Here is a 14,472-nt window from a genome sequence, read left to right as displayed (position 1 = left end):
ATCATTCGTCCTCGAATGATGAGTAAACCAATGGTGGACTTAAGGCTTGAATAAAAATCGAAACTCAATCAAATCAACCAATCGAGCAATTTAGACAATTGGCTATTCAAACTCTAGAATAGACAAATTATTTCGACTCAGGAATAGGGACATCACCTTCATCATTCTCATCATTTGGCACGAATAAAACATCGAAACTCCATCAACCGAATCATTCAAATATCTACATACTCAACCGTCGAATTCCAATTCACGAGCGACATTTCCAATCCTCTTCACCATTTCATGAGGTTAATATATCGGTGTCCGAACTTCCTCTCCTTTCCAAGCCTCATAACATCCTTCACGTACCTCCAATGTTTCCCCCAGATTCAATCATTAGTCTACTACCATCACTCTCACAGTGACAACCATACACTCAAGCTTATCTCTCTAACTACCTCATTCATATCTAAGAGTTCTCGAGCTTACTTTAACACTTATACCCTCATCATCGTATGAGCTCTTTCCCGGAGACACAATAACATACTCTTACCTATCTATTGCTCATCACAAGGACTCATCTCACTCCTCCTCCACACATTTATCCTCAACTAGACAATTACAACACAACTATCACAATTGGGAAGCACTCACTCTCCCTCATCTACTCTCGCTCAACTCCGTCCACTATCATCTTGGCCAACTCATCACTATCGGAAGCTCAAGACTTACTTTGGCTCATTACCCCATCATCTCCCCCTTAGCTTAAAGGCATCAACTAAAGGACACTAACTAGTCACTCAAAGCGACTCACAAATTTAGAGCCTCATTCAAATCTATAATGTTTCATATACACCTCTTAAGCCTCAGGGACTCTCTCCAAGGGGTGCTCACAGAACAAACTTCCAACCAAATAGCCCTGTGAACTCTGCCCCCAAGGGCAGACCAAACACTAGACTCTACACCTCCAAAGTTTCCCAATGAGTAGTATTCTCAGTTGGAATGTGAGGGGTATTAATACCCAGGGTGTCATGGAAAGACTTCAATCCCTGAAGAGTATCCATCAGATTTCCTTATTTGCTATCCTGGAACCTTTTTCTGATAGCTCTCAAATTTATCAGTTCAGAAACCAGCTTAACATGGACAATGCTATTAGCAACCCAAATGGTAAGATTTGGTTGTTTTGGAACAAAGATGTGGATTGTAGGATTCTGGAAAATGGGGAACAGGTGAATACTTGTGAAATCTTCCATGTAAGGAATCCAAACCAATTCAGAGTTTCATTTGTCTATGCAAAATGCAAAGATCATCTCAGAAGACCCTTATGGGATAGCATGTTGCAGCACTCAAATACAACCCTACCTTGGTGTACCTTAGGTGACTTCAATGTTATCACTGAACCTGAAGAGAAACTAGGGGGTGTTACCTACAATATGAGAAAGAGCTTGGAGTTCATAAGCATCATTCAAGCCTGTGGTCTTCAGGATTTGGGATTCTCTGGACAGAAATACACTTGGTCTAATCAGAGAGGTATCTTCTTTAGAATCTGGAAGAGATTAGATAGAGGTATGGTCAATGACAAATGGCTGGAAGTGATGCCTCAGACTACTATCACTCACTTACCTACTGTTGGCTCTGACTATTGCCCTCTCCTATTAGAGTTCACTGAGCACCATCAACACCACATCAAGTATTTTAAATTCATGAATTGTTGGACAGACCACCACTCCTTCATGGATACTGTTAGCAACTGCTGGAACAGGAACATTGAGGGTAATCCCATGTGGTGTTTTCATCAGAAAATGAAGAGATTATCTAATACTTTTAGTAGGTGGTCCAGGATGCAGTTTGGGGACATCTATGCTAAGGTGAAAGAGTATGAAGCCAAGGTTAGACAAGCTGAGGAGGATCTGATTCTTCTTAACTCTGAGGAATGTAGAGCCAATCTTCATGCCATCAATGCTGAGTATATTAGATATCTTAAGTTGGAGGACTCCATGCTCAAACAAAAGACTCAGTTGCAATGGTTCAAAGAGGGGGACAAGAACTCCAAGTACTTTCATGCAATCATCAGAGGAAGAAGAAGGAAACTCTTCATCCATAGGATTCAAAATGATGAAGGTAACTGGTTGCAAGGGGATGATGACATAGCCAGGGCTGCTTGTGATCATTTCCAGAACATTTTCACTGGTGAAGACACTCATATTTAGGAGGATGCCCTTCAATGTATTCCTAAGCTTGTCACAGATGATCAAAACAGGGACCTCCAAGCTCTCCCCACCTTGGAGGAACTGAGGACTGTGGTCTTCTCTATGAACCCCAACTCAGCAGCTGGCCCTGATGGAATGAATGGTAAGTTTTTTCAGGAGTGCTGGGAGATCATCAAAGAAGATCTATTCAGAGTGGTCCTTTCTTTCTTTAATGGTCAAACATTGCCTAAGTACTATACTCATACCTGTTTGGTTTTACTCCCAAAAGTAAGCCATCCAACCAAGCTCTCAGAATTCAGGCCTATTAACCTTAACAACTTTACCAATAAGATTATTTCCAAGCTTTTATGCCTCAGACTAGCACCTACTCTTCCTACTCTTATTTCCCCTAACCAATCTGGTTTTGTTAAAAATAGGAGTATCTCTGAGAACATCATGCTAGCTCAAGAAATCATTCACCAAATTAAGAAGCCTAATGTAGGTGGTAATGTGGTCATTAAGCTGGACATGGCCAAGGCCTATGATAGAGTCTCTTGGTCCTATATCTGTTTGGTCTTGAGGAAAATGGGCTTTGGAGAAGGGTTCATTGATATGGTATGGAGAATTATGTCTCACAATTGGTATTCCATCATTATCAATGGCTCAAGACATGGTTTTTTTCACTCCACAAGAGGTCTGAAGCAAGGGGACCCTCTTTCTCCCTCTCTGTTCATCCTTGGGGCTGAAGTTTTATCTAGACTCCTGAACAATCTCCATCATCATCCTAATTATCAGGGTTTCTTCATGGCAAAGAGGGGGCCTCAAATTAATCATCTCAGCTTTGCAGATGATGTTATCATCTTTTCTTCTGGGAGAGCCCAAACTTTGCAACTCATTATGGAAACCTTGCACACTTATGAGAGTACCTCTGGTCAGATGATCAACAGAGACAAGATCCAGTTCATGGTCCCTTCTAATGCCTTCAATTCTACTATAAGAAGAATTAAGAAGGTCACTGGCTTCAGGCAAAAGGATAGCCCTATCCCTTATCTGGGGTGCCCTCTTTACATTGGTAGACAAAAGCTCATATATTACTCTGATTTGATTGCCAAGGTGGTGAATAGAATAACAGGGTGGCAGGCTAAGATCCTCAACTATGGAGGCAGAGTCACTTTGGTTAAACATGTCATCCAAGCACTCCCCATCCACCTGCTGTCAGCTAGCTCCCCTCCTGTAACCATTCTCAAACAGATTCAGAGTATCACTGCAAACTTCTTCTGGGGGTGGAAGAATGACAAGAGGAAGTACCACTGGTCTTCCTGGAAAAACCTTAGCTACCCCTATGATGAAGGTGGTATTGGTGTTAGACAAATCTCTGATGTGGCCAAGTCTTTCCAATATAAACAGTGGTGGACTTTTAGAACTAAGAACTCACTATGGGGAGATTTTACCAAAGCAAAGTACTGCCAAAGATCCAATCCCATCACCAAGAAATGGCACACTGGACAATCTTTGATATGGAAGCATCTTATGAAGAACAAGCACAAAGTTGAGCCTCACATCCAATGGCAAATACAGTCTGGCTCTTGCCTCTTTTGGTGGGACAACTGGTTGGGAGTGGGTCCTTTAGCCCAATTCAACAACAACAGCTGCAGGCTTAACAACACCACTGTTTCAGCCTTCATGGACAATGGACAATGGAACACTGATCTTCTCATCCAGCAGGCCCCTCCACAGATGGTGTCTCATATTCTTGCTACTCACATCAATTACCAACCCCTCCAGCAGGACCAACCATGCTGGACATTAAACAACAATGGGGAGTTTAGCTGTTCTTCTGCTTGGAATATCATCAGAGACAAGAAACCCAAAACCAGGATTAACTACAATACCTGGCATCAATTCATACCTTTCAAATGTTCCTTTCTTGTTTGGAGAGCCCTTAGGGGAAAGTTACCAACCAATGAGAAAATAACCAGCTTTGGACACTCTCCTTCACAATGCTTTTGCTGCTACAGACCTGGACAAGACACTATAGACCATATCTTTGTTGCAGGAGCATTTGCCAGGAGTACTTGGAGTATATTTGCTGACTCTGTGGGCATAAGCAGGGAGTACACACCTCTCAGAAATTTGTTAATGAGATGGTGGACCTCTAAATGCAGGAATGAGGCTCATAAGCTCATGATACAAGCACTCCCTATCTTCATATGCTGGAACCTCTGGAAGAATAGATGTGCTTCAAAATATGGAGGAAAGCATTCTAACCTTGCAAGAGTAAAGTTCTCTGTCTTTAAAGACACTTCCCACTTGCTGCACAGTGCTTTTCCTTATATCAACTGGCCCAACAACTGGAGGGACCTGGTTCTCTTGGTTGAGCAATGCTACCATGATATCAAGGTCTTCCCTGTATGCTGGTCCAAACCAACTGACCATTTGGTGAAGCTGAACACTGATGGCAGTGCTCTCACCAATCCTGACAACATTGGAGGAGGAGGAATCCTTAGGAATGCATCTGGTGATCTCATGTTTGCTTATGCAATCCCCTTAGGATCTAGAACTAACAATCAAGCAGAGATCAAAGCTGCTATCTTTGGTCTCTCTTGGTGCCTTCATCTTGGCTACAATCAAGTCATACTGGAGGTTGATTCCCAATTACTTCTCAAATGGCTGCAACAGGAAGCAAAGCCTCCATGGTCCATTAAAGAGCTGCTGGACAAGCTCAATAACATCATCAACCAATTCCAAGAATTCAGCTGCAACCACACCTTCAGGGAAGCCAATTCCACAACTGATAGCTTGTCCAAACACAGCCACAAATGCTCTGTTCCTGAGCTCTACTTCAACAAGCAGGATCTTCCCAAAGAGGCCAGAGCCCTCATGGAGCTAGACATGCTGGGAATGGCAAATTTCAGAAGAAGGAGACTCAAAAGGATTAAGAAGCCCCCCTGACAACTGCCTTATTATTGTTCTAATTTGATCTTCAACTTAGATATGTATAATTACAGCTACCTTGAAGATCCTATAATTAGGACTATTGTAAAGAGGAAAGTCTCCTCTACTTATTGCTTTTTTAGACATAAAACCTTGCCTCTACAGGTAAGGAATAGAGCATTATTTCTTCTTTCTTTTCCTATCTCTGTTGTATGTGCAGGTACATACAAACCTACAACTCATCAGTCCACCAGTGGAGAAACAAATTTAGGTGCCCCATGGTGCAGCAATAGCAGGATGCAACAAACTACAAATGGAAGTTTGCCAAATCCAATTGATGCAACCCCTCTTTGGATGGCTGTTAAAGGATGCAAGAACACAGGATCATGCATAAGGAGTCCTTTGTACTGCAATTTCAGCCTGCCTCTTACCTTTATCAACAACAACATCCTCCAGCAACAAAGTCAAAAACCTGCAACTTTCAGGGAACACATACAAGACAATAGTAGTAGCTATTATAACCTGCAGAATCACTTGCCTGTGTGTTTTTCTGTTTGTTGGTGCAGGGTGATTTGTACCAAGTGGACATGTCCAAACACCTCCAACTTTTGCAGGATTGCATCATATACTAATTTGGAAAGGCCCAACAAGTTTCAGCTCAAAAGGATAATTGGAGACGTTAGGCGAGCGACCTGGAAAAAATTAGCAGTCCTAAGCCTAAAGAGAGAGAAACTTGGTAATTGGAAGCTCCAGCTTGGGAGTCAAGCCCTCAAAATTTGCAGGGATAAAGAAAAGGCCATATATGCAAATCTCATGAAGTTTCAGGCCAAACAGAGAATTGGAGACGTTAGTCGAGCGACTTGGAAAAAGATAATAGTCTTCAAAGCTCTTACTGAGGTCCCTTCATTTTTGCTAGTTTGTGCAAGCCTTGTTTTGTTTGTTTTTGGTTGTTGTATTATTTCAGGTGCCTGGAGTGATGTATCAACATCCTTTAACAACAAATACATAGAGAAAAGCACAAATACAACTTCCAACCACCCTGCAACATCTAAGCTTCAGCAGGGCAGCATATGCAGGGTGAGATGCAGCATGAGGACCTGTCCAAATGGCTCCAGTCTTTGCAAGGTTTCAGAAAATAATATATTGACAAGGCCCAAGAAGTTTCAGCCCAAACGGACAATTGGAGGCGTTAGGCGAGCGACATTGAAAATTTCAGCTGCCTTAAGCCTAAAGAGAGGGCCTTTTTTCCAACTTGGGCAAAAAGTCTCCAAACCTTGCAGAACTAAAGAAAGGGCTGTTTGGATATATCTCAAGAAGTTTCAACTCAATTGGATAATTGGAGACGTTAGTCGAGCGTCGTTGAAAATTCTGACAGACTCCAAAGCACTCTTGGAGGACCTTTCCTTTTTGCTAGCTGGTGCAAATCCTTTTTTGTTTTTGGTTGTTTGTTGTATTGGTGCAGGTTGCTGGATTGATTCATCAACATGCATTGACAACAACTACATAGAATACATCACAGATACAACCATCACATCAAATATAATCTCCAAGACCACTGCACAAGGAGCATCCTGCTGTCTGTTTGGCTATTTCCTACCTAGGATTAGAGTAGTCTTTTTCATTTTCTTTCCTTTCCTTCTACTTCTTGACTATGCAGGAAATTGTACAAATGCAACATATCAATCCACAGTTGGAGGGCCAGCTATGAGTGCTGCATACAGCAGGGGCAGGATGGAGCACTTCACTGTTACAGGACTCTCCATGACTGAAACAAAAGGATTGTGCAGAAATGGAGCCCCCTTTTGTTTTTGGTACTTGTTTGGTTGTCTGTATTCCTTTGATTGTTTTTGTCTAGGTGCAATAACTATTGGGGAGCCACACACAAGCAACCTGAACCAGATCACAGGAGAGGGCCTTCTTTTGTGTGAACCATGCTCCAACAAGTTCCTTAACTATGAAAGAAACTTGAAACTGCAGCTACAAACACAATCAACAAGAGGGGTTGCAACCAGCATCAGCATCCTTGCAGCCAAGAGGGATATTTGGGACTGCTTTAGAGAATTAATCCCCATTTCACATTCTGAACTGAGGAGACAACAAGCTGGTAGCTTAGGAACTCACCAACACACCAACACTACTCTCATGCGAAATTCCTTGATGCAGAACCTGCAACAGCTCTCCTACACCATCCCTGTAACATCTGTAACTAAGCTGCAGCAGCCCCATTGCATTTGTTATGTGCAGGCACATAAAATACCTTCAAAGGAGCTGCTCATCTCTCCATTGAAGGAAACAAGAAGCTGCCTACAGGTGGCAACTTTAAGCCCATTAAGTATAGGATTATTGATGAGCTTTGATACACCAAATGAGCTCCAACAATCTGCAGTACACAAGGAGCACTTACAAGTCCAAAATGCAAGCTCCAGCAACCTGCAGATTGGCAGGTTTGTATGCTTTCCTTTTAGTTGCTTGTGCAGGTATACTAAAGAACTCCTACACATGGAAGCTGCTGAACTGACACATTGCAACAACCAACAACATCAAACAACATATGGGAGTCTCTCAATATTGCAAATACAGAATTTGAGGAAGCCAGCTGCAACAGAGGAATGGCACCACATTCAGAACTGTTGGAACTGCTCTTGGAATTGTGTGTTTGCTTGTTTGTTTACTTGTTTGTTTGTGCAGGTTGTTGGAGATACAGGCAATAGTGGAACTAAGATGGAACTCCAACAACCTCATAGAAAACATCCAAGAACCAACAACACTATCATGAGTAGCTGTAACATGTTACATCTCCATCAACTTCATATACATACTGTGGGAACACAACACCAAACAACTGCTCAACCACACACCAAACAACAATTCAACCATAGAGCTGAAACTGAAGGTGCAGACTTGAAAGATAAAGTTCAACAGCATCAGCAACAACAGATTCTCCACAACAAAGGCATACTTCACCTGGACTTACTTGGTACGACAAGACTAAAAAGAGCAAAGATGAAAAAAATTTCCCATCCCATGCGAGATAGAAGTTTCGTATACTTGTTCTTCTTCAATGAAGCTATGTCTGGTATGTAGCATAGTTGGAATAGGACTAGTGTAGGTTACTTTCCATTTTCTCATGGAAGGGGAGAGTCTCCCTCATTTATGCTTTCATAGTTAAATTGTACCGGGAGGAGTCCTCTCACAGGTTTACTGCTTTCTAGTTATAGTTAGTCTCTTTTTTGTATCGGGGATGAGTTAGCCGACCTTAATATGTTAGCCGACTTATGAACCACCATAGGATCGGAGGTAAGGTTTATGTCCCCCTCCTTGTATTTTTATTTTGATTATTTATGTTAAGGCTTGGGGGTGTTGCTTAACCCCTGACTGTGCACGAGAGGTGGGAGCCTCGTGTAGGGTCTGTTCCCATAAAAAAAAAAAAAAAAAAAAAAAACTCTATCGCACGAACTCAGAATATGAAAGAAGGGAAACAAATTCTTAATGTCCTATAGCCTCCCGATTATAAGTGTGGTGCACAACACACCCATAAGCAAGACTCTACTAGACACGGCTTCATAGACTCCCTAGGACACTTGAACTCTGTGCTCTGATACCATATTTGTCACGCCCTGGGAGGGTACCCTAGACGTAATCGACACTCAGAAACCATTTCTGTCTCCCAAGCGAACCACATAGTCTGATCACACATCCGTTCCTTCATTCAATCAGCAGAAGATAAAAAAAATAAAGAGAATATTCGGTGGACAACTCAAAACATCAATCTAACTCAAAGAATAAAGGCCATGGGCCAACAAATCAACTCTAATATTTGTCATAAAAAATAGTTTGACAAGAATAATTTAAGGAAAGAAATACTCAATTGACCCTTTACTATCTAGTCTATGAAGCCTCTATCATTACTATCTAAATAACAGGTTCACGGCTACCTCAACTCAAAATGAAAAGGCTAACTCGATGCAAGATTACATGAGCGGTGTCCTCCGAATGTAGGGGAGGACTCACCAATACGCTGAGTGTGAAATAGATCCCGAATGATGCTCCTATTGACGATCTCTTAAACCTTTCTCTGCATCATGAAACGATGCAGGTCCAAATGGACGTCAGTACGTGGAATGTACGAGTATGTAATATAGCAGAATGAAACATACCTTAAGGAAGAATAGAAGCGGTCCAAATATCTCAAATCATAAAGATAAGAGAGACTCAACAAGGCGTCATAAGTCTAAAGTAATAATACATTTTTTGACAAAGACCAATCATATACCATACAGTCCAATCCAATCATACACAATACAGTTCAATCAAATTATTCAATCTAATTCGATCATATATTGTTAGCTCGAAGTCAATCATATATCATCTAATCCAATCGAATCATATATCTATCCAATCATGCATAATCCAATCACCACTCATCTAACCCAACCCGATCATATACCCTCAACTCAACAATCAACTCAAAGGACTCAACTCAATAAATATGTAACAACTCACTCAAGTGTCCTAAGTCTAACAAGAAATAGTTTAGACAAGACTAACTCATAAGCATATAACAACTCACTCAAATGTCCTAAGTCTAAGAAGAAATAGTTTAGACAGGACCAACTCGTAAACCACTCAACTCAACTGACTCGGAGCACTATCAAGACCTAAATGGGAGTTTCTCTTATCCGACAACTATCACCTATGAGCCAGTGATAGTACAACAATCAGACGTCGTTACCACATCCTCCCATACCTTTCCAGGGCATGAACGCCTACCTAATCATTGATACCATTGATTAGTCAAGTCCTATCATTTCAGGACAATAAAAAAATGGGAAACATCCAACTTTAACGGTTCGATCCCACGAGAAGCATCTGACTTTAACGGTTCTATCCCTACCTATGTTGGCGGCGTAGTTTCTGGGGTTTGAGTATGGACTGTAATCTCACACACCTCAGTGCTCGATACTCCTCCCATGACTCCATGGTCATAAAACTCCCACCAATCATCTCAAACAAGCCCTCACGGCTAGTTTCATGTGGAACATTACCACCTCATCAACTCTGTTCTCATTTCAACCCAATTAAGTCATAATGGCAAGTCTCATTTAGGACCTTGTCCACTCGTCAATTCCATCCTCAAATCAACTCAATCAAGCCTCATTTAGATAAGCATTTATGACATCTCCTCAAGACTCATCACAACTCTATGGCATTTAGCCCAACAACTCAAGTGGAATAACATATTAAAGAAAATTGACTTATGTAACATAATCACATGGTTAAAGAGATTAATAAGACATATTAACAAGTAAAAATGCTCAACTCATTTATAATCAAAATACTCGTGTTCAAAATAATTAAAAGACTCCTCAAACTCAACTCATGCTTAAACTCTTTTTAAATCATAGATGAAAATAATCATTTCTTAAACTCAAAAATAGTGTATAAATAGTTTATGCAAAAATGCTCACAAATCATTTATTTAAAACTCCTTCTCAAAAGATCCTTTATTTTCAAAATACTCATAAGACTCCAATCAACTCAGATTATGCAAATCACATATCACATAATCATATTAGACTCCAATCCGCTCCATCACATAACATTCTCATCAATATACCTCTTCATCAATCATTCTACACATATTAAATAAGTAACATTCACGTCATCACTCATATTGTCATCAAAACATCATCATCACATCATCATCATTTATTATCATTTACATCATTATCAAACATTATCATCACATCATTGTCGAGTATCATCATCACATCAATCATCAAACAGCTACTCCAAAATCCTTATTTTGTCCTATGTTCATTTTATAGAAGCAAAGAGACAATCTTAACTAACCAATTCATTCTTTTCATTCCAACCAATACATATATACACACAACTATCCATCTCAACCTCAAGACCTTTATGACAAGAAATCTCATCTTGGGTTCATGTGAATGAAACATGAACCCATACTCTCAACAAAACTCAACTCAATATTATCGTCAATACCTATAAATCTATATACAAGAATACATTTGTAGTTAATAATATGAAAAATAACTATTTAGTAACTCAAGTCATTAAAATCATCAATCAACCATTTGTATCTAAAACCATTCCATAGTTTAGGGAAAACTTTCAAGAAAACCTTTCTAGAAGGTGCAACTCTTTCATAACTCCTAACCAACACATCTAAGGGCATATGGAAGAACTCAATACATATTTTAGGTTAGACTTACATATCTTGTTTGAAGACTTTGAAGAAACCTTGATGTTAGGTCTTCAATGGAAGGCTTGAATTCTTGAAGCTCTTGAAGGCAATCTTTGTTCGAGAAGGATTTGGAGAAGAAGAAGAAGAAGAAGAGAGGGAAAATTTTAGGGCTTTTTAGAGAGAGGGAGGACTGAAAAATGGTCCCAAAACATTCAAGGATAGGGTATATATAATAAGGGAAAAGTCCAAGTTGCCCCTCTTCAAAAATCTGAAAAATTGGGCAAAAACCTTGCTGGCGCTATAGTGGCGCGTCGCGCCACTGCAGCGCCAAGACAAAATAGGCTTAAAACCCTGTACATCTAATATTGGAGCGTCGTGCCAAGCCCCAAACTACTGAGGCTGTTTTCTGGCGCTATAGTGGCGTGGGGCGCCACTGGAGCGCCAAGCCTAAATTTCGCCCAGGCATGAAATTCCTGCAGTACTAGTCTGTAGTAAAATGGCCATAACTTTTGACTCCGAACTCAAAAAATTGCAATCTTGATGGAGTTGGAAAGAGGACGCAAATACCTTTAATTTGGTAAGTCATGGACCACCCAGTTCTTTATATCCTAGGAGATATAGTCATTTGAAGTTGACTCTTATACTAACTCGTCCGAAAACTTAATCGAATGGAGTTCTTTGGACTCGACTATGTGTTAGAGATCTCTTATGACCCCTAAACATAACTAACACACTTCAAATACTTAGGAATTAATCCTAACTCATGTGTAGAATTACTAGTCCTCCGGTCCGAGTCTACCCACACGTGAAGAAATATTCGAGTCTTTGCGAAAACAATTCTGGGGTGTCACACTGACTATCAGTCTGCAGGTGAAAAGCTATGCTAAGGTTGACACGGGTACCCAACTCCTCCTAAAAATTCCTCCAAAATCTAGATGTGAATTGTGAGCCCCGGTCTTAGATGATAGAAATAGGCACACCATGAAAGTGAACCACCTCTCGAATGTAAATACAGGACAACCTCGTATCACTACAGGATGTATGAATGGGAAGGAAGTGTGTTGACTTGGTAAATCGATCCAAGATGACCCAAATGCTATCAAGACCACAAGAAGTGCGAGGAAATCCCAAAATAAAATCCATGGTGATTCACTCCCATTTCCACTAGGAAATGGGTAATCTCTGAAACTCGCCACCAGGCCTCAAATTCTAGGCTTCAACCTACTGATAACTCAAATAATGTGACACATAATTCAAAATATCTCTCCTCATGTCACACCACCAATATTGCTGCCTCAAGTTACGATACATCTTAGCGGTGCCCGGATGGATAGAATATCTGGAGTCATGGGCCTCACTAAGGATCATCTGAATGAAGCCCCCTACTCTCAAAATACAAAGTCGACTACCAAAACTCAAAAATCCATCTGAATCTAAGGTAGCTCGGCCAGTGTCACCTCCCAAAACCTGATCTCAAAGTGTATCAAAATCCTCATCCTCAAACTGATAGCTGCGAATCCTGTCCAATAGAGATGAATGAGCTCCCACATAAACTAACACGCACTGGGAATCATAAATACCAAGTCAAATCATCCAGTTAGCTAAGGACTGGATGTCCAAAGCTAATGGTCTCCCTATAGTAGAAAGAAAGGCTAGACTACCCATACTCACTGCCTTTCGATTCAAGGCGTCCACTACTATATTCGCCTTGCCCGGATGGTAGAGAATAGAGAGGTCATAGTCCATTATGAGTTCAATCTAGTTGAGCTTCCTTAAATTAAAATCCCTTTGGCTCATAATGTACTAAAGGCTCCCCTGATCAGTGTAAATCTCACATCGAACTCCATATAGGCAGTGCCTCCAGATCTTAAGTGCAACAAATACTGCCACCAACTCAAAGTCATGAGTGAGGAAGATGCATTTGTATAGCTTAAGCTACCTCAAAGCATAAGAAATAACCCGGCTCTGATGCATTAGCACACAACCCAAACAAATGTTGAATGCATCATAATAAATGGTGAATCCCTTGCCTTCAACTAGAAGAATCAATATAGGAGCGGTGGTAAGCAACTTCTTGAGCTTCAGGAAGATCTTCTCACCTCCAACCACACAAATGGGGCATCTTGATGTGTCAATCGAGTTAGGGATGCCGATACAATAGAAAACACCTCAACAAAATGCATGTAGTACCCTACCAATTTGATAAAGCTACAAATCTCAGTCACAGATGTGGGCCTGGCCCAATCACAAATAGACTCAATCTTTGTTGGATCCACCATAATGCCATCTTTGGATATCACGTTCCCTAAGAATTTTATGGACTCAAGACAAAACTCAAACATTGAGAAATTGGCATAAAGCCACTGATCTCTAAACGTTTGGAGCACTACTCTCTAATGTTGCTCATGCGCCTTCCTTCTCCACGAGTATACCAGTATGTCATCGACGAATACTATGACAAATGAGTCCAAGTATGGCCTAAACATTCGGGTCAGCAAGTCTATGAACACAGAAAGGGCGTTAGTCAACCCAAAAGGCATCACTAAGAACTCTAGTGGCAGTAACGAGTCATGAATGCAGTCTTAGAGAGGTCCTCTACCCTAATCCTCAACTAGTGGTAGATGAATCTCAAATCGATCTTAGGAAACACCATGGCACCCTGAAGTTGGTTGAATAGGTCATCAATTCTAAGCATGGGGTAATGGTTCTTCAGTGTCACCTTGTTCAACTTTTTGTAATTAATGAACAACCATATAGTACCATCCTTCTTAACGAATAGGATAAGGGCACCCTAAAGTGATATACTAGGCCGAATGAATACCTTATTCAAGAGATCATAAAGCTGAACACAAAGCTCATTGAGCTTTGCAGGGTCCATACAGTATGGTGGGATGTAAATAGGATGAGTAACCGAATCTACATCAATAGAGAAGTAAATATTGTGGTGAGGAGAGAGTCCAAGCGGATCGACAGGAAACACATCTGTAAACTCTCAAACGGTAAGTATTGAATAACCTGTAGGGCTCTCCCTACTCATATCTCTAACATAAGCTAAGCATGCCAAACAACCACTAGCCACTACCCTCTGGTCCTGAACAAAAAAGATCACCCCACTTGGCGTGTGACTACAAGAGCCATGCCACATCACCGATAAAA

At 40.8% G+C, this 14,472-nt stretch overlaps 1 protein-coding gene across 1 annotated transcript in view; it reads left to right on the top strand.

The window, feature by feature from the left end:
• The first annotated feature begins 962 nt into the window (after positions 1 to 962).
• LOC129899818 (uncharacterized) overlaps positions 963 to 14,472 on the top strand; it is a 39,387-nt gene continuing 25,877 nt past the window's right edge. The window contains exons 1-7 of the mRNA XM_055974829.1: positions 963 to 2,172; positions 2,230 to 5,075; positions 5,271 to 5,610; positions 6,763 to 6,916; positions 6,961 to 7,027; positions 7,083 to 7,307; positions 7,794 to 7,809. Coding sequence (XP_055830804.1) covers positions 963 to 2,172; positions 2,230 to 5,075; positions 5,271 to 5,610; positions 6,763 to 6,916; positions 6,961 to 7,027; positions 7,083 to 7,307; positions 7,794 to 7,809 — 4,858 coding nt within the window. The remainder of the gene's footprint in view (positions 2,173 to 2,229; positions 5,076 to 5,270; positions 5,611 to 6,762; positions 6,917 to 6,960; positions 7,028 to 7,082; positions 7,308 to 7,793; positions 7,810 to 14,472) is intronic.

The sequence above is a fragment of the Solanum dulcamara genome, chromosome 8 (genome assembly GCF_947179165.1).
Source record: "Solanum dulcamara chromosome 8, daSolDulc1.2, whole genome shotgun sequence".
In the NCBI taxonomy this organism is placed as follows: Eukaryota; Viridiplantae; Streptophyta; class Magnoliopsida; order Solanales; family Solanaceae; genus Solanum; species Solanum dulcamara.
Note: the sequence above shows the minus strand (reverse complement) of the source record. Positions and strands in the feature narration are given on the sequence as shown.